At 37.0% G+C, this 26,543-nt stretch overlaps 3 protein-coding genes and 1 long non-coding RNA gene across 4 annotated transcripts; 3 read left to right on the forward strand and 1 right to left on the reverse strand.

Moving 5' to 3' along the window:
* Window positions 1-2,074: 2,074 nt before the first annotated feature.
* On the reverse strand, window positions 2,075-4,244 carry LOC126789017 (uncharacterized). Its single transcript, XR_007671461.1, has 3 exons — window positions 3,976-4,244; window positions 3,438-3,501; window positions 2,075-2,189 (listed from the first exon to the last, which is right to left on the reverse strand). It is a non-coding gene; the product is annotated as an uncharacterized LOC126789017 (long non-coding RNA).
* Window positions 4,245-9,285: 5,041 nt separating this feature from the next.
* Window positions 9,286-13,267, forward strand: LOC126788999 (vesicle-associated membrane protein 714). The gene is made up of 4 exons (XM_050515042.1): window positions 9,286-9,660; window positions 9,746-9,936; window positions 10,473-10,636; window positions 12,988-13,267. Exons 1-4 carry the CDS (start codon window positions 9,444-9,446, stop codon window positions 13,076-13,078), a joined length of 663 nt encoding a protein of 220 aa, XP_050370999.1. The 5' UTR covers window positions 9,286-9,443; the 3' UTR covers window positions 13,079-13,267.
* A 700-nt stretch (window positions 13,268-13,967) lies between these two features.
* LOC126788980 (capsanthin/capsorubin synthase, chromoplastic-like) lies at window positions 13,968-15,516 on the forward strand. Its single transcript, XM_050515023.1, has one exon. The coding sequence runs from the start codon at window positions 14,004-14,006 to the stop codon at window positions 15,489-15,491; it is 1,488 nt and encodes a 495-aa protein (XP_050370980.1). The 5' UTR covers window positions 13,968-14,003; the 3' UTR covers window positions 15,492-15,516.
* A 2,139-nt stretch (window positions 15,517-17,655) lies between these two features.
* LOC126788984 (mitochondrial fission protein ELM1) lies at window positions 17,656-25,675 on the forward strand. Its single transcript, XM_050515029.1, has 10 exons — window positions 17,656-17,951; window positions 19,865-20,091; window positions 20,276-20,372; window positions 22,264-22,413; window positions 22,524-22,650; window positions 23,764-23,876; window positions 23,986-24,049; window positions 24,162-24,255; window positions 24,351-24,459; window positions 25,257-25,675. Exons 1-10 carry the CDS (start codon window positions 17,769-17,771, stop codon window positions 25,356-25,358), a joined length of 1,266 nt encoding a protein of 421 aa, XP_050370986.1. The 5' UTR covers window positions 17,656-17,768; the 3' UTR covers window positions 25,359-25,675.
* The last annotated feature ends 868 nt before the right edge of the window (window positions 25,676-26,543 follow it).

Raw genomic sequence — 26,543 nt, forward strand, 5'->3', positions numbered from 1 at the left:
ATGATCGGTTATGAGATTTAAGCTAGCATATTTTCATATTACACCTCACGAAATTGGCTGTACAACACAGCTTGTGCGTAATATAAAGTTTATCATCATAATTAATCCCACATATACTCCTATCGCAAGCTAGAGAGTACAAAGAGTTAACTGATCAGATAAAGAAAAACCCTATATGGTTGATATTATTGGTTTCAGAGATACACGTTCCTTGAAACTAATTAATTCACTCTAAGTGAAACTGGCCGACCTAGAATCAGTGACCGTCGCTAAGTCATCGGTCAGCGGATCAGAGCCAGAGAGCACCGGAGTGCTTGAGGAGAGGGACGAGGTTGCCGTTGATGTGGCAAGCCATGAGTGCCTCCACTCCTCCCAAGAACTTTCCCCCTATGAACACTGCCGGAACCGGCTGCTGCTGTCCCTGCTCATCCGCCAGCTTGCGGAGCACCTGCCTGATTTCCGGCCCCTCAACGTGGCGGTCCACCTCCACGGTTACTGTTCATGTATTACTGTACAAATACACAAATAATACGTATACATACTGTTTACATTTCTGTACGTATACATACTATTCAAATGTAAATACAATCTCAGTAAATAAAATTTACTAAATTACATTTGACAAATTACTTTTTACAATTACTGAAAGTAATTTATATTTATATTTACCGTACGTAAAATTTAATTTACATTTACCGTATGTAAATAAAATTTACATTTACATTTACCGTACGTAAATAAATTACTAAAATACCCTTCTGGAATACTGTTCACACCGCCGCACGTGGCGGCGCGTAGGGTGCACGCGCCACCTCTGGCAGGCCGCGCGTGGCGCTCACGCGCCACTCACTGTGGCATTGCGTGGAGCACACGCGCCGACACCAACCACGGCGAGCATCACGCCACCGCCGGGTCCAATCTCTTCTCCTCCTCCTCCTCTTCCTTCCTACAACTTCATACCCCTCCTACGCTAACCCACGCACTCCCACGCGCCGCCTCTAGGCGGCGGTAACCCCTCCTCCTCCTACACCTCCGATTTGCTCCAATCAATCCACAATTCATCAACAAACACAACCAACCCCTCAAATACAACAAATCATACCTTAATCGAAGCCAAGAACTCCAATTTGGCTTCGAAAGAGCTTGGATCGCCGACAGTTCTTCGATTCCTCGGGGAGGGTTCGAATCGTGGGGTTTTGTCCCTAAACCGATGGCAGAAGCTCCAAGGGCGTCGATCGGCGTTGTGATGTTCTCCTTCGTGCCCTCGCGTCGCCAAAGTGGTGCTTTTGTAATAACCCGAATTTTTAGAAACTAAATGTCGAGTATTTTTTTAAGTGTTAAACTTGTGAAATTAATTCAAGACGACAATTGGAGGTTTGCGACATTTCAAAACAAAAACGGAAACGTTCTCGGATCGTTTAATTAGAAAACGTAACGTTACCGCAACGTATAGATCGACTTTTATTCCGTCGCTCGGTTGCAAAAACTTCCTTCACGAAAGTCGTAGAGCTCATCGATACGAATTCGTGGACACATCATGCGTTCGAATCGGACGTCAGATGCAAAAGTTATTAACGTTGGAAGTTCGTTTCCGATTTTGGAAATAGTATAAAAGGAAGGAGAGGAGATTAAAAATCAGAAAATCAGATTTTTTCTAAAAATCAGATCGGGGTATTGTTCACCCGAGCTCGGGTACTGTTCACCCGACCCAAAAACCTTCTCCGGCCGATTTCTCCACCATCCGACGTCGCCTCGTGTCGTGCCACCTATCAAACTGACGGGCTTGACGAGCTCCATCTTTTGGGCTACGCCTTGCACTCCGGCGACAACCACACACGGTGTAGCAACCGCCGGAAGTTACTGCTGTGGCGGCGCCGCCTCCTCCGGCCACCATGGCTCGAGTATAAAAACTCAAAATTTCAAAGTCGTTAAACACCAAACAATCTCGATGAAATCGAAAGCATTTAAAATGCCACAGCGGATCATCTCTGAGTTCAAAATACAACTCAGTCAAACCGATTATTACAACCAAATTATAATTCAACATTATAACAAATGGAAATGTATAATCCTCACAACAACCTCACAAGATAGTCACACAAAATCCTCACATAAGCTGGAGATAAATAACTTCAAGTTCTCTGAGTGGTCCGTCAATTCCCGCTAATCCACACCTGCGGAGTTATCCACTACACCATCGAATTTGTGCACCGGGATTGTAAACACAAACCCGGTAAGCTTTACAGCTCGTATGAGTAAAATGAAAATATATAACTCGCATACCAATATATACGAAAATTCACAAATCAAACAAATATAAATGCACTCATGAGTCAGTGGACGGCCCATCTGGTTGTCCCAAAGAAATATGAAATAAAACGCTCATGAGAAATTAAGTAACCCTTCTGGTTACCCAAATGCATTTATATTACGGGTACCAAGAACGCTGGTACACATCTGTTACCCCTCTCGTAATACACCGCCGACGTTGGATAGCCACCCGCAACCCAACATCCAAAACAATCTGAGTACCCATGAGCAGATAACCACCCGTTACCTCACATGCAGTACTAAGGCAGACAGACTAGAGCTCTAACTGTATCGTAACTTTCGCCCGGCCAAAGGCTAGGTTCCGACTTGCCAAACACGTACAATAATCTCACATCATATTGTACCAATCACGTCCGAAGACAAATCAACATTTTAACAATCTCAATGTTAAAAATCACGTACAATAATCTCACATCATATTGTACCAAAAATCATGTCCGAAGAAAAATCAACATTTTAACAATCTCAATGTTAAAATCACGTACAATAATCTCACATCATATTGTACCAAAAATCATGTCCGAAGACAAATCAACATTTTAACAAACTCAATGTTAAAATCACGTACAATAATCTCACATCATATTGTACAAATCAAAATCACATGCTCGATATTTAAATCTCGTCATCGAAATGACATAAATCACGATAAAATCATAACAGTATATTATATAGCAAACTATATATATATATATGTACATATTTACCATTTATACAATATATATATAATTCATTATATCGTATACATGTCATATTTCATAAACACGTCCGAAGACAAAAACTCGTCCGAAGACAAAACTCGTCCGAAGACAAAACATTTTAACAAACTCATGTTAAAACCACGTACAATAATCACACCTCATATTGTACAAAAATCACATCACATGCTCAACATTTAATTCTCGTCATTCGAAATGACCAATTCCAATGAATTCATAACAGTATATAATATAGCAAACTATATATATATGTACTTATTACCATTTATACGATATATACGTAATCCACTATATTGTATACGTGTCGTAATTCAATATTAAAAACTCTTGCAAAAATCTTGGAATCACCGCAAGGGTAGATTCGTAAATAAGTGAGATTTTACTCACCTTCTTTCCTGCGTGCAACTTCCACGACCCTGAAAGTAATTTCCTCACTCGTTTCGTCAGTCACCTAATAGCACGATAAATGCTTAGAAAATGATACTTCAAATATCAGGTGACGAGTTCAGTACAGCTAAATGTTGTTCATAAAACATTGTTCACGGAACACTGTTCATGTTTACTAATCACTGTTTTTACTAAACCACTGTTCACAGTTACTGTTTTACCAAAACACTGTTCAAAGTTAATGTTGTACCATGACACTGTTCATGTTTACTGTTACAGATCACTATTCACAGTTACTGTTACAGAACACTATTCATGCGGATTTACTATTCACAGTTACTATTCATTCGGCGTTACTGTTCACCGACCGCCACCAATCATCACCAAATTTCACCACCACAACCTAAACAACATTTCCAACAACTTCCTAGTTGACACCAAGGTCTAAATCCGAGTCTAAACAGTCCAAACAACGAAGAACATGAAATCGGCACTATTCACAAACCCTAGAAATTGAAATTTTGATTCGGGTACTTACACTTCGATTTGGCTCGATTCCTTTTGTGGGAATGTTGCTGGGACTGAGACAAGCAAAACCCCCCAAGAATCTTGAGCCATGGTGGCCGGAGGAGGCGGCGCCGCCACAGCAGTAACTTCCGGCGGTTGCTACACCGTGTGTGGTTGTCGCCGGAGTGCAAGGCGTAGCCCAAAAGATGGAGCTCGTCGAGCCCGTCAGTTTGATAGGTGGCACGACACGAGGCGACGTCGGATGGTGGAGAAATCGGCCGGAGAAGGTTTTTGGGTCGGGTGAACAGTGCCCCGATCTGATTTTTAGAAAAAATCTGATTTTTTTGATTTTTAATCTCCTCTCCTTCCTTTTATACTATTTCCAAAATCGGAAACGAACTTCCGACGTTAATAACTTTTGCATCCGACGTCCGATTCGAACGCATGACGTGTCCACGAATTCGTATCGATGAGCTCTACGACTTTCGTGAAGGAAGTTTTTGCAACCGAGCGACGAAATAAAAGTCGATGTATACGTTGCGGTAACGTTACGTTTTCTAATTAAACGATCCGAGAACGTTTTCGTTTTTGTTTTGAAATGTCGAAAACCTCCAATTGTCGTCTTGAATTAATTTCACAAGTTTAATACTTAAAAAAAAACTCGACATTTAGTTTCTAAAAATTCGGGTTATTACATTTGCCACCTATTATAATCATTTTGTAATACAAAAGGACTCTTTTATTGGTTAAGAGAAGCCAACTTTGTGCCATAAGCCTTTTTGCCTACCTGCTCTTGAGCAAAGCAGAGTCTTATATCAGCTATGGCGGATCTAACCGATGCTTAAAATGTTTAGGGGTTTCTAATCTTCCTCGAAAACTTCTTCAAGAACTATGATATTTTCTCTAGTCTCGTAGAATGTACGTTGAACTCTATAAATAATATTCCAATCATTTGTGGTTTTTCTAGAAAGGTTATCTCTATATTTTATTAATTTTTTATATTATTTCTTTTATTCTTGGAGTTCTTTCAAAGAAATTTTTGCAAAAATTAAAAGCTAAAGTCTAGAAGCTATTGAGTTTGCAATAATTATAAGAAAGATAATTGTTTATATTCGAGTAGAGAATGAATTTATATATTTGTAGTATGTTAAATAAGCAAATTCAAAAATCAAGACCCACCATGCTCCGTCAAATTATTATTATTATTTTACTTAAATAGTACTTAAGATAAAATGCATAGGTGAATAGTATATGATGTATTGTATGCAGCGCTGCACTGTAGATGAATCCTTACATCAAATACTTTGATTTAATTTTCATTAGCTAGTCAAATTGGCCTCAGTTGTGCCGTTGTATCTCATTTTGAAATGATTTGGCATAGACGGAAGTTCTTTGGCATTTGATCTTTGCCGACATCGATCGGGCGTCATGACGAGAAGATCCGCTCAGCGCTACAGGCAAAATATGGTAACGAGAGCAGATATATGTACGTTCTGGCGAACTGGTGAGAAATAAACCGGCTAGCACCTTTATAATACCTAAACACAGTGCCCTAACTTGCTTGGCCTAAGTTACTTCTACAACTTTTTACGCGCTCCAGCGCTGTTTATATATCTTGATGTAAGTGTAGTATAGGAGGATGCCAATTAACTTCAATGATCCGAGGGGTCCGCTGCCTAGGCACCAAACCTCTTTATGTATTATGTAGAAACCATAGGTCATATGTCCATTTCAGCATTTGTGAGTTGTGACCGGTGGAATTCTCTCTCTCTCTCTCTCTCTCTACTTCATTGTTGTAAAAAGAATCTAGGAGATTGCATTCCTTTATGTGAAACAATCATCGAAGTTTCAGAGTTAGTTTTGAAATCTATTGCAATTCATGCTGTTTATGGTTTCACAGTTTCATTTATCAGAACTCGTGAAAATTGATATGATGATGAAAACATGCATGGTGGTAAACATTTAGTTTCATTTCGACCAAATCAGCAGCTCGAATGCAACATCCAGTTTCTTTTTGTGCCGAACTCAACATCTTCCTTTAATCAGACTAAACATTGGTGAATAAATTTTCTAGTTAGCTTCCAACTTAAAAGGAAAAACTCTGGTACTTGCAATCGAGCTGCTCATATTACCGGAGTATCTTACCTTCACGGCCATGAACATACACGGCCATTTGCAGCGCCTATAATTGGAATAATGAATGACGGTTTTAATCGATGGACGTTAACCACTACTTGAAAATAAAACAAAACGTAGTGATTAGTGAAAGAATGTTTTACTATATGCTAAACCGCTCTGAACGACCCTTCTCTCCTAACTCGACCAGTTTCCTCCTCTTGAATCACTACTTGAATCTAAGACTACTGGTTTCCTGTGAATTGGCATATTGTGATGGCGTACAGTGGAGGTGGATGTTACAGAGGATGCTTTGTGTTCCCAGCTTTACTTTTGCAGAATGAATTGAGATTTCGCAGCTACCGCACATGAGTCAGAAGGAGAAGCCACTTGATAGGTTTTAGTATAAGTGTCAGAATGTTTAAATTTTGGTGTGTATCATTGCTTTTAGAAGGGGATGATGCAGACCGCAACTGCAAGCTACCGAGGATTTGATTTGATCATGCTTGGTGGATAACTGGATTGTATTAGAGTGAACCACTCTTCGCCACTATTAATATATTGGTTCTTGATTCTATGCTATTACCATGCTTGTAACTGTAACTGTTGAGGCATATAGGTGTATAATCTGTATTCAATTATATCAAGGAAAATTCATTCGTTGCCCTTGAATGTATATTTCAAATCACATGAACATTGTATCCGAATGAAAATTGATTAACCGAGGTTGTAGTTACTGAAGTTTGGTGCCATTGAGTACTTTTGGCATCTTACTTGGAAGATATGCTTCCTCATCAGCAATTTTCTGCTGCCCGGAACTACGAAAACGGCATTTGCATTGTAAATCGAAACTAAAGGAGGTTTGATCCTCAATTGCCAGTGACAGCAAACATTAAGTGGGAAATTAGAATAGAAATCCAGCAAGCCTGACCGACAATTGATTATTTAAGAACTGTACTGACATTCAACATGAGCTTCATTGACCGTCATCAAGCTCAGGAACTGAAGTTCTTCAACTTCAGTAAGCGACTGTTCTATTCCTCAAATCAGCAAGGCACAGCAATCCAACTCTTGATTAAATGCTAAGTGAGCTCAAACTGAATAATGTTCTTCCCTTTTATAAAATGGATCTATTTGAGGCCTAAACCTCAATTCTTTAGAGAATAATTACATTTTCTATCTCACAAGAAGGTTTATTTTTGTGTTTAGGTTACAAGCAAAGCATAACTTTTGATTTATACTTCTTATTTTCATCAAGAATTCTTAATTTCTTGATAGTAGATGTTATTTACCATAGTGTCTATAATTCTTTCCGACCCTTATTTATTTTAGAGTAGTGCTAGAAATACCAAATTTTCATACCAAATTAGGATACCAAATATGCCACATCACTAGTTTGACTTATCTTATATTTATTGTAATTTATAAATTTTAGAAAAAAAAACTAAAAGTTCTAAAACCCTAGCCGGCATCAGATTAGCCATAAAACCTAGCTATGCCGCTTGCTTTTCTGAACGAAAGAATTCTTATATTTTCAGTAAATGTGAACCATTGGAGCAAGGTTAATTGGTATCATCTCGGCGATAATATCAATCGATAGCTTGAAAAGTATATGGGAAGGCATCTAATGGTGAAAGAAGAAAAGAGGTAGAAAAGAAAGAGCAAACGGAGGTGGAAGAGATACATAATTGGTGAACTCTAGCTAGCCCATAATTATGGTTATAATGATACTGTGAGAAATTGGATGATGAATTTATGCTCACGGGAAGGAAGAAATAAAATTAAACAAGGTTGGGAGATCTTAATTATGCAGCAATGAACTGTATTTGCAGGGAGATAAAAATGGAGAATGTGACTGATGGGGGTGAGACGATGAATGAGAGTTTTCTTGTTTCTTATTTCATATTCTAATAACTAATATTTAATAACTTCTCATAAAACATCAAAAATTATTTAGTAAAACAAGGTGGATATTGATTAGGGTTAAAATAATTCCATGTAGATTCTACATCATTTGGTATACACGTTTTGGTATAAAATTTTGAGGTCTTTAGCATTTTCCTTTATTTTATTAACAAACTACTAATAAGTGCCAGAAAACATTTTGGTTTTAAAAAAACTCACTTCTTAATTTAATAGAGCAAATTAGGATAAAAAGTTACAAATAAGGATCACATAATGACAAGTTGTCACACGTCATATGATATTTTATTTTTTTGCCCCTCTGTTCCCATCACATTTAAGAGAAATCAAAATTCATTCTCACTACCACATATCACACTACTTGTGTACCTGCTACTATCGACTAAGAAGATACCTGCTACTGTCGACTAAAACATTACTCGCTACTCTTGACTGTGAAACTAGCTGCCACAGTCGATTATGAAACTAACAACTACTATCTAATTAAGCAACATGCGATTGTCGAGTATGAAACTAGCTATTACTGCCGACTTGAAAGGTGCTACAGTCGGCTGGGAAGGTACCGCTACTGTTGACCATGAATCTAGCTGTTATTGTCGACTAGAAAATTAACTGTTATTGTGGTTTTAGGTGAGCAAAATTCGAAATTTCAAAGTTAAAAAAATGTAATATGGTACTTAAATGAAAGCCCATGACGTAAGGAACAACTTTATATATTGGCTCATTTGTAATTTGGTGGTTTGGCCGAAAAATTTAAAATTATTGGAAAAAATTAAAAAATGAGCAGATAAAAATTTGTTCGATCTGGGCATGACAACTTGGTGATTTTTGCGAAAATAGTGGTAGTTTGGACATTTCAGCATTAATTAATTAATCAGGTTTGAGTTCACTTATCTTTGTGCTTGACCTTATGTATTAATTTATATAAGAAATATGAAAAGTGAGTTTTTAGTTAATTTAAATGTTGTTTAATAATATTATGTAATTTTCTATTATTTTATTTTCTTGCATCAAATAAATTATATATGTTAGATAATTTACTCACCAGTACTAACAATATTTTTCTCTTATAATTTCAGTCAACAAGAAAAAAATTCAAATACACCGTATTTATGAATTCTGAATCCGGCTCACTTGTTCTCTGACAAGCCATATCTTAAAGGCTCTGATGCATACACCTGTCTCAAAAACATGCTGACAGAAGTATTAAGACCCCCGTATAAAACGCCGCGTGGAGCCGTGGACTCACCGGTGACAACAAACTTGATCATATTTCCTACTTTTTGTAGCTTAATATCAAACTTTTTAAATTTCCATTACTACTTGTTGCTGTAATATCCCAATTTTTTCTTTTTTAAAAAGAAAAATATAAATAGAGTGAGTCAATCGGAATTCAAATCTGCTCCGTGAGACTTCGATTCAATCCAGATCGGAGTAGAGAGCTGCCCAGAGCCCTCCTAGATGGCGATACTCTACGCCGTTGTTGCTCGCGGCACCGTCGTCCTTGCCGAGTTCAGCGCCGTCACCGGCAACACAGGCGCCGTCGCTCGCCGTATCCTAGAGAAGCTCCCGCCCAACGCCGATTCCAGGGTTTGCTTCTCTCAGGATCGCTACATCTTCCACATACTCACCCTCGACGGCCTCACCTTCCTCTGCATGGCCAACGACACCTTCGGCAGTGAGTTTTCCAGCTTCAATTCATGTCGTTTTTCAATTTCCGGCAATTCGAAATCGGCTAAACTGTGGTTGATTTTTTGGTGCAGGGAGGATTCCGTTTGCGTACTTGGAGGACGTGCATATGAGATTCATGAAGAATTACGGCAGAGTTGCGGCGTATGCGCCGGCGTATGCGATGAATGATGAGTTTTCGAGAGTGCTTCACCAGCAGATGGAGTTTTTCTCTAGTAATCCTAGTGCTGATACTCTCAATCGTGTGAGAGGCGAAGTCGGTGAGGCAAGTAGTGTTGTTCTTTTGTTTGATTTTTCGGTTTTGAGTTGTGGAATTATATGTGTTTGTTGAGAGTCACTTGCTGTTTAAGAAATGATATACATTGCAAAGGTTTTGTGTTTTTGTAAAGTGTTAGATTGAGCTAGTGTTGAAGCTGATATGTGACTGTAGATTTTTGGTTTAGGACTCTAATAATAAGGAAAAGTTTGCATTGAAAGCTGCAATTCGGTTTCAGTAAGTAATAGCGTAAGCTAGAGATGAAATTGACAATATGACATGTAGAGGTTTATTCCAAGAGTTGAAATGACAAGCAAATGCCAACACTACAAGCAGCAAATATTGATAACAGATGAAAACGACATGAGGAAAGAACATGTGGCGATTGTCTTTAGGTTCTGGAGCTAGTTTGCATTGGGAGAAAAGGATTTTGACTTTCTGATTCTGCTGTCTCTAGCATCTTCCTTTTATTGCTTTATGTGTGGTTGCTGACTGCACTTAGGATGCTTTGTTTATTCTAACACTCAGTTGGTTATGACATCCAGATACGAACTATAATGGTTGACAATATTGAGAAGATATTGGAGAGAGGCGACCGAATTGAACTTCTTGTTGACAAAACTGCAACTATGCAAGACAGTGCATTTCACTTCAAGAAACAGTCCAAACGCCTTCGTCAAGCACTATGGATGAAAAATGCCAAACTCTTGTAAGTACTTTCGATTTGCAAACATACCATAGACTTAAACTAATTGTAGGAGGTAGTTGTCGGATAAATATGAAATGATGTGCTTAAGAGACATGAAAAGACACCAGACTTTAACAGTAGCAAAAACTATCAAAAGAGAAATAGAGAAAAACACCATCAATGGGATAGTGCTAAAGAAAATGCTGTATAGTTTTCAGGTGTCTTCTAGACACTGTTCTTTTTGTTGGATCAAGCTTGTCCTTTTTTCTAAGGGATGTCCTTTCAGTCATAGATAATAAGGTTTATAGCATTCCTAAAAGTCAGTAATTAATATAATCTTGGTCTATATTTGGCATCTGTAAATTTATATAAGGATCGTTGTTACTGTCTGGAATCCAGTAATGAGATTGCAGGTGATTAATATCAAACAATCTTTCTCAAGTCTCAATTAATTCACTTGAACCCATGGTCTGATTCCAAGAAACCTTACCGCGTTGAGTCTTTCGTCTTTTTATTTATGTCCATAAGCTTTGTCACCAACACCCGTCCCCTAGACTTCACTTTATAAGACCTGAAAAACAGTAATGTCTAGGTATTCCTACATCACATCATTTCTTCGCTTCAGTAAGGAACTCAACTGGTTCAAGTATAGAGCCAGACCAAGGGTAGATTCATTCGCCCCAGTCTATTTTATCAGAAATGTCTTGTTTCCGACTGGAGCTTTGTGGAGGCAAAACTTAGGCAGAAGTTAAAATTCACAAATTTTATGTATCCCCAAAGTATTGTAATATTATAGCATGGTCTCACCAATTCTTATCAAATAACCAAGGTTTCCTCAGAAGAATATGACACACTTAGATGGGTATTTCATGCTTTATCATGTTTCATAGTGTCAACATTACCAATGCTGTTATAATTATTGGTGCTTGGTTTTCTTGACACACCCCCCCCCCCCCAAAAAAAAAAAGCTTATGTTTTTCCTCTTCCAGACATGTTATTTCTAAGCAATTTGAATGCCCTTTTCCAAGAAACTGATCGTTTGAAATAAAATTAACTGATTGATTGCCTTCATATTGCTTTTGCAATCTTGACAATCTAGAAAATGATAGATCTCCACTAGTATTTGTATTGTTGTAATTGATAGAAGAATTTTTGAAAAAGAGTATGAATTTTTTTTTTGCTCTCATACCAATTCGCTGTGACAAAGGAAGACTCTTTGTGACTTGTGAGTATGGTTATTAGGAGTTTAGAGATATAGAAATACCAGGAAAGAGAATAATTTTAAGAAAAGCCAGAAAAGCCAGGGAGAAATAGTGAATGAAGGGAAGAGAAGAGAGAACAAGGTAGAAGGGAAAATACCAAGGCATCAAACCTCCAATAATACTTTTTATTCATTACCAGTCTGCCTTGGGTGGCAGCCAATCGACTCATTTATAGTCTTTAACTACATCTTCCTTACACTTGTAGAAAATCCTAAGCAGTGAGACTAACAAGTGACCCATTTTTTGGGGTCTTTAGTTAATGAGTCTTTAATAACTAAAAGCGCATTAGTTTTGTACCAATAGCTTTTGTCTCCTGCTTCCATAGAGGGTTCTTCTCTTCTAACCGACTTTGTCTACAAGACAAATATAATGCTAAAACCGTTCCACTGTTAAAAAGGTAATTACAGATGTAAAGACTCATATTCCTAGAGGGGAAGAAATGAGCTCTTTTTTCTCCAAGATATGCACTCTGGAGAAGTTATTAGTGTAATGATGAACAGCTAGAAACCTTGAAAGCCTGCTATTTAATCAAGATTGGGAGGATCTAAATGAGTTTTAGGATTTAGAATGAGGTTAGGACTGGCTTTAAATTTAATCCTCTAAAGATAGGATGAGATGAGGTGTCTGTAGCAGTTATGTCATTTGGAAGCTTCCAACCTTATTCTTTTAAAACTTACTAGTGTTTTCACTGAAGCGAAAATTTTGTTACTGTTGTTTTGAATATATCAGGAATTTCTCCAAATCTTTTATGGAGAAATATTTGATTATGCTTTTCTATTAGTGCTTAGAACTCAAAATATCAATGACTGAACAGCCCAGAATCTGTGGAGGACACAACATCATTGAATAGGGGTCATCTATATTCTAATATTTTTCTATAAAGTATATTTTTATTCAGTTTTGTGGTGGAACAGCTTTGCGTAGAGTGGTTATTGTGTTTTGTGTTAGTGACAAAATTATGTTCTTTAGAATAAGAACATATATAACTATGGGTGGCGTGTCAAAACTCGATGCGTTTTGTTATGCTGAATTTTCCTGCTGGTAACAAACGTTTCTAGATGAAAGTGAATCTGTGACCGTTTCTGAACATTGAAAATTGAATTTGGACAGGGCTCTGTTGACATGCTTGATTGTTGTGTTCCTGTACATTATCATTGCTGCTTGTTGTGGAGGAATTACGTTACCGTCCTGCAGATCTTGATTAATTCATTTTGTGTATGTAACAAAGACTGTTAAGATGAACTCTGTCGGTCTTTAATCAAAGGGATTTATGTGCTTAAAAACATTTTCTTTTTTGAGGTGTATATGGAAGTAAATGATTTGTAGCTTGCAATAATTCTTTGCAACTTGGAGTGTCTGGTTTCTCAAAAGGCCTGTGCAGTTGTTCTTTCAGCGTGAAATTATAATATTATTTATGTATTTTTTAAACACAGGATACTTGATGAAGAGCTTCGCTTATTATAAATGAAAATCTTAAACTACCGGTAGCTGTATTTGATGATTCAAGTTTCAAGCCCATCCATCCCAGTCTCATTTTATTTTAACACTTTTGAAAAACCTTCCTTTACAATTGCTCATCTTGTATATGGTGAACCCAATTGATGCAGCATCTGATTTGAATGAACACAGTTGATGTAAAATTGAGGGTGTCAATTTCGCTCCCCTACCCCAAAAACACTACTACTCGCTTTATCAGCTTGGAGTTTTTTGGAATCTTGAGGACAATTGCCACAATCACAGGATGATTCCATTCGTATTTATCCACAATTGTTTTCTCTGTTTTTGTATTTTAGATTCAAGTAAAAACAACAACATCAAGCTAGACCAGAAAATGAAGAGTTTTTGCTTTCCCTTTCCATACCCACCCATGTGGTGGATCGGATTGATACCAGCTTACCAAATCAGGCGGCTTCAATGGTTTCTTTAACGCATATGAGTGCTCGACAAATGGCCCCGGCACGTTTTACCTTATTCAAAATTTTCCAACAAATGCTGCAGTACCGAAATTTTGAAGAAGAGCATCACTTTCATATTACCGCTTTAGATTCCCATTCTGTCTGTATCTCCTGTTCTATTATATAAATTCCGTGTTCTTCTCTTCTTTGCCATCTTCATTCCACTCTATAATGGCCGCTCTTGTCAGATTGTTTTCCCCGCCACCACCTCTACCAACCAAGATCAGTCAACTCTTCCATGCATCCACCCCTCCATTTGCTTTCCCAAAACCCCATCACACAAGAAAGAGACTTTCCAGAGTGCACAGCAGCAAGTATGGGAATTTCCTGGACTTGAAACCAGAGCCACAACCTGAAGTGTTGGATTTTGATCTGCCCCGGCTGGACCCGAGCAGCCGGTCTCGGGTGGATGTGATCGTCATCGGAACAGGGCCTGCTGGTCTTCGTTTAGCTGAGCAAGTGTCACAGTATGGAATCAAGGTATGTTGTGTTGATCCTTCACCTCTTTCTATGTGGCCAAATAACTATGGTGTTTGGGTTGATGAGTTTGAGAGTCTGGAGCTTGAAAGTTGCTTAGACAAAACGTGGCCTATGGCTTGTGTTCATATTAATGATAGTAAGACTAAGTATTTGGATCGTCCTTATGGTCGGGTCAGTAGGAAGAAGCTCAAGAAATTGTTGATGGAGAGGTGTCACTCCAATGGAGTCAAATTTCACAAGGCTAAGGTTTGGAAAATTGAGCACAAAGAGTTTGAGTCTTCGATTTTGTGTGATGATGGGAATGAGTTGAAGGCAAGCTTAGTTGTTGATGCTAGTGGTTTTGCCAGCAGTTTCATAGAGTATGATAAGCCAAGGAACCATGGCTATCAGATTGCTCATGGTATTTTGGCTGAAGTGGAGGGTCACCCTTTCGATTTGGATAAGATGGTTCTTATGGATTGGAGGGACTCCCATCTAGGAAATGAACCTTACTTGCGTACTGATAATTCTAGGTTCCCCACTTTTCTGTATGCAATGCCATTTGATTCCAACTTGGTATTCTTGGAAGAGACTTCACTGGTAAGTAGGCCGGTTTTATCTTACATGGAGATTAAGAAAAGAATGGTGGCAAGGCTAAGGTATTTGGGAATTAGAGTGAAAAGAGTGCTGGAGGTTGAGAAGTGTTTGATTCCGATGGGAGGTCCTCTTCCTCGGATACCTCAAAGCGTTATGGCAATCGGAGGCACGTCCGGGATTGTCCACCCTTCAACTGGTTACATGGTAGCTCGGACAATGGCGCTAGCACCAGTACTAGCTGAGGCCATCGTTGAGTGCCTTGGTTCGACTCGAATGATCAGAGGAAAGTCACTTCATGAACGAGCTTGGAATGGTTTGTGGACAAGTGAGAGGAAACGTGCAAGGCAATTCTACTCTTTTGGGATGGAGACTTTGTTGAAGCTTGATCTTAATGGAAGTAGAAGGTTTTTTGATGCTTTCTTTGACTTGGATCCTTATTACTGGCAAGGATTTCTCTCCTCAAGGTTGTCGCTTAGAGAGCTTGCCTTGTTGAGTTTATCTCTGTTTGGCCATGCCTCATTTCCGTCTAAGTTTGATATTGTATCCAAGTGTCCTGTGCCCTTGGTTAAAATGATTGGTAATATAGCACTAGAAACCATTTAACATTGTATGAGAGGAATTACCTGCATTTATGTTTTGTTCTCCTTTAAGCTTAAGTTCGATAGTAGTTTGGAACACTGTTGGTTTGATAACAATCTGTTGATAATTTAGAAGTAACATGCACAATCGATTTTGAATAAATTATACTACAACCAATTCGTGCACTTGCGAAGTTTATTATATTGGACAACAGGAATAATTGAGAATGTTGATTCAACAATTGACTAGAAATTCATCCGTCGTTGAGGACGGGATGGGTACCTAAAAAACAACTTATATGGTTGAATGACTCAATTTTTTGTAAGCGTGTTTTAGCGTAGATATTATTAAATATGCAATTCTTATTTCTTTCAAATACTACATAAAAAGATGAAGAAAATTCATCAACAGTCTATGAACTCATGTGGTAAGGACAATCTGATCTCTCACCTTTAAAAATGATCAAAGAGATAACTGAAGTCTTATTCTAATATCAATAAGGTACTTCTGTCAAAACTTTTGGAATATTCCGTTAAGATATTACTTTTTCTATTAATTTTGTCATTTTGTTAAATTTTTGACGGAGCATGGTGGACCTAATTCTTAAAATTTATTTATCTAAGCAGTTTACTAATCTTTAAATCTACCCTCTATACTCAAAGGTAAACATTTATTTTATCATCATAGCAATTATCATAGCTTCTAGACTTAGGCTTTTAGCGTTTGCTAAAATGTCTTTAAAATAACTGCAACAAGAAAAAGAAAAATATAAAAAACTAATAAGAAATAGAGAGAACCTTCCAAGAAATACCAAAAATTACTGGAATATTATTTACAGAATACAACATAGAATCTACGCATCCCAAGAAAATATCGAAGTTCTTCAAGAAATTTTTGAAGAATATCAAAAACCTTTTCACATTTTGAGCATCGGTTAGATCCGCCATAGCTGGTATCAGAGCTTGTTCGCTCAGAAACAAGTGAAGATCAGGCTTATGCCACAAAGTTGGTTTCTTTTATCCAATAAAAAAGAAGTCAAACCTAAAAATTACTAGTCTTTTTGTACTGAAAAAGCTGATAAGTGACAAATGTGCTTTCATTCAAAACATATTCAAGAAAGCCACCAAAGAAGAGTTCTACCCAATGCTTTATTTATGTCCTAGTTGATCATGATTCGACATTAGAAGTATATTGATTTTTCCCCAATAACCGAATACTTTTGTCTCATAGAATACGTTTGTAGAATATTAAATACCCTATACGACGAACATAGTCATCTCCAAAATGAGATTGGAGTAGCATATATTGATCCGTCAAGACCTAGCCTGATTGAATTTCTAGATTATCTATTTAGAGAAAAAAGGCAATAACAAAGTTGCAGAACAACTCGAAAGGTTTAATCTTCGATTAGATCAACTCAAAAAAATAAATTCCCAACTAACAAATAACAAAATGATAAAATTAACATAAAAAGTAATATCTTAACGGAATATTCTAAAAGTTTTAACAGAAGTACCTTATTGATATTAGAATAAGAGTTCAGAGATCTCTTTGATCATTTTTAAAGGTCAGGGATCAGATTGACCTTATCACATGAGTTCAGAGACTGTTGGTGAATTTTTCTCTAAAAAGATATGTATTTGACTTATCACAATTTTTAATGGATTTTTTCTACTCACTTAACTTTTGATTCGAGCAGGGGTGCTAGATTCACCACTGATGAGTATATGCGTTGGCTTGACTGCCGGCTTAGCACATGCGTAATCTTATTTATCAGCCCGTGACCATAATATTACGACAACTATCATTCTCACGTATTAGCTCACATGAGATGTCTCATTCTTTTGGACAAACTGAAGGGACTTATCCTAACATGCAAGATTGCAAGAAATGCAACAATAGTTTCAATGATATTTCCAAATGGTATTTGATATTTGTAACTTCGCTCGATTCTTATCAACCATAACCTACAAATGTCATCATACCTCAATAGCATTGCTTGATATGAACGTTGAAGAATTTGTTTAGCTATAATCAGAAAAATATAAAGTAATTTTCTTGAGAAAATTTGATATAAAAAAAAGGAAATAAAAAAGGTCTTAGAAGCTTGAAAACAAATTTCCAATATAACAACAAAAGAGGGTCAGACCAAAAAAAAAAAAAAAACAAAAGAGGGGCACTCTTTGGCTACAACTTGCCTCTTCTTCCTCCTCCTTTGGCAGTTGGCACCAATTCATTGTCAGTCTCTGCCCTCATATCTTCGTCTCAAGGTTTCTGTGAAGATCTAAAGTCTCTATTCTTATGAGGCCGATACGTCTTCCAGAGCCGCCCAGCCCCAAAATTGGGACGCCGGAAATCTTCGAAGGCGGTATCTCCGGCGTCATTCGCCGCGCCGTCGTTATCGGCAACGGCTTCCCTGGTTCCGAGAATCAGAGCATCGGCTTGGTGCGCGCTCTCGGCCTCGCTGATAAGCACGTCTTGTATGTAAGTTCTCGATCGTTAAAACCCTAAATCAATATTTAAAAAGGAATTAGTCTTTGAATTGCGCCAACTAAAGTTGTGTTGAATTGTTGTAATTTGAAGTTACTAGAGCATATTAAGTTGAATTTGATTATGAGTTAAGTGTTATTGTTAGCTTAATCGCCAAGTGATGTTCTTGTTTTGGTGTCTATGTTGGGAATTCAAATTTCGGAGACTTGAGTATGCTTGCATGTATGATTGGTTGCGTTTTTGTTATAAGAGGAGTGATGTGGATCAGTATTGTAGGTGTTAAAAAACTCCAGAAGCATCCAACCCAGATTCGATTTGGGTTTGCTTTAGATTAAAGTTTTGTTCTCTGTTCCTTTTAAGCAAGTCTGGGGTCTCTGCTAGTATTTAGTTTGTCTTGCCTGGTTTGGGCAAGGTCAATTATTGAGTTGCGTTATACCCATTAGAAATTTGATATCAGAAACGTTAGTGAAATGCATAAAACAAGGAGTCCTATTGAGTAGAAACGAGGTGTAATCGGGTAAAAGCACATGTATGCTTAGAAGGAAAGCTTATGCCTCTGAAAATAGGTCTGGTGTGTGCCTCTTACTGCGTTTGAAAGCTGATATGCTGGTGCTCTTGCAACCCTTGAATTTGCTTCTATATGCGTATATGGAAACCATCATCACCACAGTAGCCAAGTGCCACTAGATCTGTCACATATATCATGTTCAATGTTGACCATATTTTAAGTTTGAACTTCTATGAAAACTAGGTTTGATTTAGAATTGGATTTAACCAGAAGTAGCCTAACAAGTGTACAGCATTCCAAATTCTGAATAGTTTTTAAGATGTAGGAGATGCTATTGGTCAACTTGAGATAAGCTTTGGTGATCAGTTTTCACTCTTGCGTGTATTTGGTGTTAAGAAGGTGGTGCCAAGGCTATGTCAACTATAAAAATATTAATGTTTCTTTGGCAAGAGAATATATTAGATAAAGATTTTGTTTAGTTTTGTTATTCTCTGTGTGCAAATGCGCACTACCTCATCATGGATCTTGCTACAGTAATTTCTTGTACTATATGTATCAGGTGTTCATGTGCTTATAAGTTTTTGAATTTTTTTCTTTCAACTGCCCAGTCACCAGTGGCGGATCTTGGACGGGTGTTTAGGGGATGCTTGATCTAGAATTGTAATTTATGGAGGATTTGAAATTTGGCCGAAGGCAAAAATTTTTTTTGACAATGTACTCAAAATACTATGTGATTCACTTTTGAACTGATTGTTTTATATTATCTGCATCAAAATACCTCCAAACATATGTAACCGAGGGTGGATGGAAAGCAAACGAAGAAAGCCAGAAATCCCAAATGGAAAAATCCCCAATTCAATCATGACATCCAGTGCTCACTAGAGGAGTGGAGGCCGCGAAGTTAATCACTCTAATTTAAGAATTAGGCTTTAGTTTTTAGGGTTAGAGATTTAATTTTATAGAAAAAAAGAAGGGAGAAGAAGACACAAGAGATAAAAAGAAAAAAAAATTGGTGGTCCGTGTGAGATTAGAGAAGTTGGTGTGGGAGGAGATTGGGTGTGGGTGTGTGTATGTATAGGTGTTGGTGGAGGGATTGAGTGTGAGAGAGAGTAGGGGATGCTAGTCCTAATTAAAAAAAATTAATACCAATTTTTTTTGTCTTTCTAAGTGACTTGGGGATGCTTGAGCACCCTAAGCTTGTAATAAGATCCGCCCCTGCCAGTCACAATAACTTCTATGGTCTGATGTAAATGTACAACTTATTAACATAGCTATTCTGGTTCAAAGATCACTCTTTTCTGGTCCTTCAGTCTAGCAACAACTTTTCTCTATTTTTTGTGGCAACTGCAGTTTCAATTATATAGTTTCATTTTGTCTTTGAATTGTTGATGCAATGCAGCGAGTTACAAGGCCAAAAGGAGGGTTAAATGAGTGGCTTCACTGGCTTCCAGTTTCTGTTCACAAGAAGTTGGATTGCATCATAAGAAAGATGTGTATTATATTAATATATCGGGGGAAGAAAGTTGGGTCCCTACCTACAGAAAATGGTGGCGGTGTTGGTTTGAAATGTATTCTAGAAGCTGATGTCCAGGAGATTGTAACCATGGCTCGTCGGACATTTGAAAAGTAAATTTTGTATTCCTTTTCTTATAAATTGAGCTATCAGTAGTACGCTCTTTAATAGCTTGCTAATTAGTGTTGCCTGGAATTAATCATTTTTCTGTCCAGAATAAACTCTTCTCAGTATTAAATACATGGATCTCAACTTGTTAAATTTTCATTTTTGGAACTTATCCTCTTTCTTTATTAGGGATGGACCCATACTGGTGGTAGCTTGTGGCAGGGATACCATTTCCATTGCAAGTTCTATCAGACGACTAGCCTCTGAAAACGTCTTTGTTGTTCAGGTCTGTCAATGAAACCTTTATATTTTCACTTCTTATTTGTTGGCATCAGTGTGTGGTTAAAGTCTATAATATGCTCCGAAATGAGTTTTAGAATTTTTTTTATATCATATGACCTGAATAGATGCTTATCTAGCAAGAAATGGAATATTTCAAAAAATTGAGACTTACTTTAAACTATAAATTATACGTTAGACACTGATGCTAGAGCTCCATGGTAATTACTCTGCATGTCTTGACTGAAGTTTGATAAACTATTAATTATAAGTTGGGCAGTGGCGTAAGAGCTCCAATTATAACACGGTTACTTGTATTCTAATTTTAAGTTGTCAAAATTGGATTGCAAGTTTGAAAGAGGAATGCTATATTTTTTTCCTAACAATATATTTCTAAGTGCTGGCAAGTATTTAGTTTACTTATTTTTTTCTGGAATGTAATGGATTTGTCCCCTTTTTTTTTTTTTTAATTTGAACTTTGTGAGGTGATGGTTAATGTGCTCCATTAATATCTAGTGGCTGGTTTCTTGGCTCTATTATGCCTTCAAATTGTATATACTGATGACCAGTTACTGTTGTATGTGTCTTCTTGTTCTTGTGGTACTTGCTACTTTTTAGGAACTTAAGAATGGTTCTAAACTGTTACTGTTACTTTTTCATGCCTTTGGTAGGTTTTTGCTAAGATGTTGTTTCCTTTAAGCTTCTGAAATCAATTGTTATCTTTTATGGCCATATGATTAAACAGAATGGATCCATTTCAATATATGGAAATAGACTTTAAACATGAAAAATTGAACTTAAAATTGGCAAACCTTATGTTCTATATGTTTTGTTAGAGCTAATGCTTGGCTGTATCCGACTGCTTTAGATGCATTGTCCTTAATATACACCAAATGCAATTAGTATACTGAGACGAGGCCATGAAGAACTGCTTTTAAGTCAAGCAAAAAGGAATGTAGTTTAGTGGTTCGACACTTGACTTATAGATTTCTTCTCTACTTTTCAGACTGATGAGAAAGTTAGACTATGTGCCAGATCATGCTGAGAATACTGCGGATCTTAGATTATGTTTGACTAAAGAACAGTTCTAGTCTAATGATTTCACTATGTTCTTGTCTCAGCTAACTGATTGCTTTTGGTATAGTTCACGTAATTTGCTGCTGATGTTTCTGCATTAATTTCGTTTCCACTATTATCTTTGTCACCCTGTGTGATTAGTAAAGTTTTTGGGAAGTCATGTTTGGGCCGCTACATTGAGTGGTTTTTATGTTTTGATTCTATAATTTTCTGTTCATTATGTGCTAAGCTAAGAGAGGTCTTTCAACTGAGAGTCTCTTGATAGTTGATAAAGTTAGCTGCAAGAGATGATAACTCTAGAAGACTATTTTTATGTCCTGTTCCTTCATTGCTGCCTTTTGTAATGTTGTGGTTACAGTAGTTCACTTTGGAAATAAAATACTATAATTTTTCACAAATTTGGTATTCTTTGTTAGAATTTTACTCTCTTTCATTATAATGGTATAAATCTCGGGTTTACCTTTTGTAATGTTGTGGTTACAGTAGTTCACTTTGGAAATAAAATACTATAATTTTTCACAAATTTGGTATTCTTTGTTAGAATTTTACTCTCTTTCATTATAATGGTATAAATCTCGGGTTTACAATTTGATTAGAGCAATGTAAAGTTAACATTGGAAATGTAGTCTGAATTGTGTTTTTGTATCTCTAGAAGATTGTGACCAGGTCTATAATATTCAGTAGTGCATCCATTTGTTTTTCCTCATGTTTTGGCTCATCATTGATGTCTTATCATTTACACACCTACATATATATAGTTATATACACATGCTTGTTTATATATACAACATGGGTTCCTCATTATGCTCCTTCTTTCACAGATACAACATCCAAGGTTGCATCTCAATAGATTTGACTTGGTTATTACCCCTAAACACGATTACTATCCTTTGACTCCTGAAGCACAGAAGCAGGTTCCTCAATTTCTACGTGGGTGGATAACTCCCCGTGAACCTCCTGACAGGCATGTGGTATGTAGAATGGCCTCCAATGATAAACACTTGTTTGCTGTGTTTTAGAAGTATAAATCTTATTTTATATCAACACACAACCTAAGACATAGTCAAAACTTTTATTTTAGGTCCTCACTGTTGGAGCTTTGCACCAAATTGATGCTACATCCCTTCGTAATGCTGCCAGCGCATGGGGTGATGCATTTGCAGCTCTACCAAAGCCCTTACTTGTGGTAAACGTTGGTGGTCCTACAAGTAATTTTTCATACACTGAATCTTTTTTGCTTGTTACTCATAGGATTGGCATAGAAGTATATGATTACCATGCAGCTTGCTAGTTTCTGTTATCCTTTAATGATTTAAATGATTGCGTTCATGTTACGTCATTCAGCTCTTTCGAATGATATTAAACAATTAGTTGCTGTATAGGAAGAATCAGATTAGCAGTGACTCAATAAGGAAATTTTCATGGCACAGAGTAGGGATTGCCTTTCAAAAGGTTATTTCTACTACTGGCCTGTCAGAGAAAAGTAAAACATTTATCTTTAACTTTTATCCTAAGAGATTATGTTACTGAAGTTTTGGGAATATGTTTACAACATTGTTTGAGGGTAACTGCTTAAATGTTACAGTTTGCTAGAGGACATACTAACCAACATCCCTCAGGGAAGCCGACGCAGGTTGGAACTAGTTACAAAAATCAACATAAGAATTGTTGCATGTTTTGGGAAACAGTTATGAATTGGGTGGTCCATCACACTTTTTGATGATGTTTTCGACATGTGCTGTAGTAACAGATAATCAATATATTCTTTTGTGTTGTTCAGAGGTTTGATACATTTATTTAAATCATATATTGACCAGTTTTCAGTATGTCTGTGCTGTTCCTTCGCCTACCAATTTGATAGGATTTTAGTTTACCATCCAATATACAGTGTCAAGTTCCTAGAATTTTTTAATTCTCTTAGGCATGGTATAACATCTAGAGTTAACCTAAGAATTAATAATCAATACCATTTTGCAGACCGTTGATATCTGTGATCTTTAAGATGGTCAGACATCTTTCAAAAAGAAAAATGGTCAGACTAGAATTTAGCTATTGAAGAAAACAGACTTGGGTCGAAAATGTTTGCTTGCTGATTTGTATTAGGTTTGACTTTAGATCTCATAGTTGAAATCATAATGCCTAGTCTCACAATACAAGAATAAGTGATCACATGCCATACTGGGTTCAGGTCAAATCATGATTCTTATATTTGAAGAATATTATGTTATTTAATTTCGAGGGTCATGTTTTAATATTTTGAATTCTGAATTTTGTTGTTGTTATGAATATTCTATTTATGAGTCCACCCTTTCCCTTTGTAGGAAACTGTCGTTATGGTGTGGACCTTGCAAAGCAATTGGCAACCTACCTGCTTAGTGTTACTGTAAGCTGTGGAAGCATCAGAATATGTTTCTCTAGTAGAACACCAGAAAAGGTATTGAAACTATTGCCACAGGGCCAGAGACGGATACCGGTTTCTTAGAAATTAACTTTGTTACTTTTTTTGGCACTCATTATTTCCCCCCATTGGATTTCTTCTACAGGTATCCAATATTATAACAAAGGAGCTCGGAGGTAATCCAAAAGTTTACATCTGGGATGGTCAAGGTAATGTGTGAAATTCACTTCAAGCGGTTTTTTAGTTGAGGGTTATGGGTCAAATTCTGTATAGGGAATGAGTAAAACTTGTTAATGACTGACAAATCATTGTCATCTCCAGAGCCAAACCCACACATGGGCCATCTAGCGTGGGCCGATGCTTTTGTTGTCACTTCAGATTCTGTTAGCATGATAAGTGAGGTTTGCAGCACCGGGTATGGCTGAGATATCTGCAGGACTGATTACTTGTGAAGTTTGATTATAAAGTTAGTGTATATATGGATTTAATTGTGTCCACCTGTATTTCCAGGAAGCCTGTCTATCTAATGGGATCTGAGCGTTGTAAATGGAAGCTTTGCGATTTTCATAAATCACTCAAGGAGCGAGGAATGGTTCGACCATTTACAGGCTTGGAGAATGTAAGTAAGCTGAATAAAAAATTGATAAACATGTCTTAATGATGGCTTTTTAGAGATGAATGCTAGATATGCTGCTTTTTCTTGTAACAGAGATTACATAATATGACAGTTGTTGTTGCTTGTAAATCTTAGTTCAAGACCTTGTGGTCTGTTAAGAATTGTCCAGTGTTAAATGCCGCATCATGTTAAATGTAAAAAGCAGTGTGGCCATTGAGTCATTTTCCTCGTAATATTGCATATACAATAAATGCTTTTGAAATGAACCTGCATGACCAATTTCCATGTATTCCTGATTTCCATGTCATGATGTCCATTTGAATATGTTATGATCATTTGGATGCCAGCTTGACCCTTTGGTGGTCCATTCCTCTCTCATCCAGAACTTAGTTTATTTGTTCTGAAATTGATCCCATATTCAAGTAAATGAAACTAATTAATGGCTATTTTGTTTTGGTAGACTGTTGGTAACTTGGTATAAAGTAGAACCGTCTGATATGGTTGTGATGCATCCTGGCAATTATGTATATTAATGTTCTAGTTTGGAGACAAGTTATTCTGTTTCTGTGATCTCTTCAACTTCATGTGATTTATGGGCCATATAGAATGTTAAATGATTTTTAGTCTTGTAGTTTTTCAGTGGCATCAATACTGGTTAGGATGATATTTTTCTTGTGGAACTTTTATTAAGTTATATACTTGATTATTATATTTAGGAACTGGTTTCACACTCGATTTTTTTTTTTTGCTTGTATGCATATTGATTCTTTTCTTTAATTCCTTTCTATTCTATTTTACAGATATCAGAGAGCTGGAGTTATCCACCGCTGAATGAAACTGCAAAAGCAGCCAATCGAGTGCATGAAGCCCTTGCTGAGCGGGGATGGAGATTGCGGGTGTAGGCTGTTGATAATTCTTTCTTTGTAAACAATTTTCCATCTTTTGAACACCATGAAACAAAACAAGAAAAAGCTTTCATCAAAAGGTATTAGGGGTTTTCTGATATCATGTATAGAAATGACAGCTAAAGGGTATGATAGGTTATACATTTGATGCTTCTCCTTTAGGGGTCTTGAGATATGTAGAGCATGCGGCTTGTAAAATAGGAAAGAGGTTGAGCTCTTCTTTTGGCCGAGGGTGGGTTTGTTTTTGTGAAAATAATTCTTTTGTTGCAAAGGGAAGGAATGAAACTGAAAGAAGCATGGATAACTTATCTTGACCATGTAGTGCATTTGGATGAAACTCGTTACGTATTTCGTGACTGCCAATTTCAACTTCCAAAATATTTTGCTTGAATGATAGAAATGGCTTGGACATCGTCTGTAAGTGGAGTCATAAGTTTTTCATTCTATAATGAACATATACCAGATCTATTACCCGATCTGCTGACATATGGTCTTTAGGATTCTATACATCCATCATATTTACTCATTTCTCATTTGGTTGATGATTTCGACCAAAGTGGAGCAAATAGGCATCTATTTACAATTAGTATTTACGTCGCCATAGCAAATCACTATATACTGAGAACTATCCTGTTAACTTGATTCTCTTCTCCGGTCCTGAAGTATTTTATACCTGTGATACTGTCAACAATGTTCTCGACCCACCCAGCACTTCTGCTGGCACATGAATGCAAAGTAATGCCTTCAATAATTAGTGGTGGAGGTCTCCAGGCACATGAAAGGAAACAATTGAATTTTATCAGCGTCATTTGTAAGTTGCAACACTTCTACCCCAGTCTTTGTTTTCCAGTCTCAACTCAATGTAGATGCAGCCTATATATTCCACACTTTGTAGATTCAGAACTACAAGCATATGCACCTACACAATGGAGATCATTCGATTCTTCAGGCCTGTATTAATGTGTAGCTGTCTATTGTAATAGTATTTGTTGTGTACTGCCATGATGATTTGAGAAAGACTAGCTTGAAACCCTCGGATTATCGAAAGAAGGGATGAGATAATAAATGTCTTGCATGCGCATTTTCATTTCTTGAACATGAAGCCATGAATTGTACGTGGAAGTACTGGTCAGCGAATGAAAGTAATTGTATCTAATTTATTCATGAGTTTGTGATTCCAGT

The sequence above is a fragment of the Argentina anserina genome, chromosome 3 (genome assembly GCF_933775445.1).
Source record: "Argentina anserina chromosome 3, drPotAnse1.1, whole genome shotgun sequence".
Taxonomy (NCBI): domain Eukaryota; kingdom Viridiplantae; phylum Streptophyta; class Magnoliopsida; order Rosales; family Rosaceae; genus Argentina; species Argentina anserina.

What these genes read in the sequence shown, in the direction of transcription:
- LOC126788999 (XM_050515042.1), top strand. Translation starts at nt 9,444, where the DNA reads ATGGCGATACTCTACGCCGTTGTTGCTCGCGGCACCGTCGTCCTTGCC. An exon ending in GGCCAACGACACCTTCGGCA is followed by an intron (nt 9,661 to 9,745) that starts GTGAGTTTTCCA and finishes TTTTTGGTGCAG; the next exon opens with GGAGGATTCCGTTTGCGTAC. An exon ending in TGAGAGGCGAAGTCGGTGAG is followed by an intron (nt 9,937 to 10,472) that starts GCAAGTAGTGTT and finishes TATGACATCCAG; the next exon opens with ATACGAACTATAATGGTTGA.
- LOC126788980 (XM_050515023.1), top strand. Translation starts at nt 14,004, where the DNA reads ATGGCCGCTCTTGTCAGATTGTTTTCCCCGCCACCACCTCTACCAACC.
- LOC126788984 (XM_050515029.1), top strand. Translation starts at nt 17,769, where the DNA reads ATGAGGCCGATACGTCTTCCAGAGCCGCCCAGCCCCAAAATTGGGACG. An exon ending in AACCTCCTGACAGGCATGTG is followed by an intron (nt 22,414 to 22,523) that starts GTATGTAGAATG and finishes CTTTTATTTTAG; the next exon opens with GTCCTCACTGTTGGAGCTTT. An exon ending in AAACGTTGGTGGTCCTACAA is followed by an intron (nt 22,651 to 23,763) that starts GTAATTTTTCAT and finishes TTCCCTTTGTAG; the next exon opens with GAAACTGTCGTTATGGTGTG.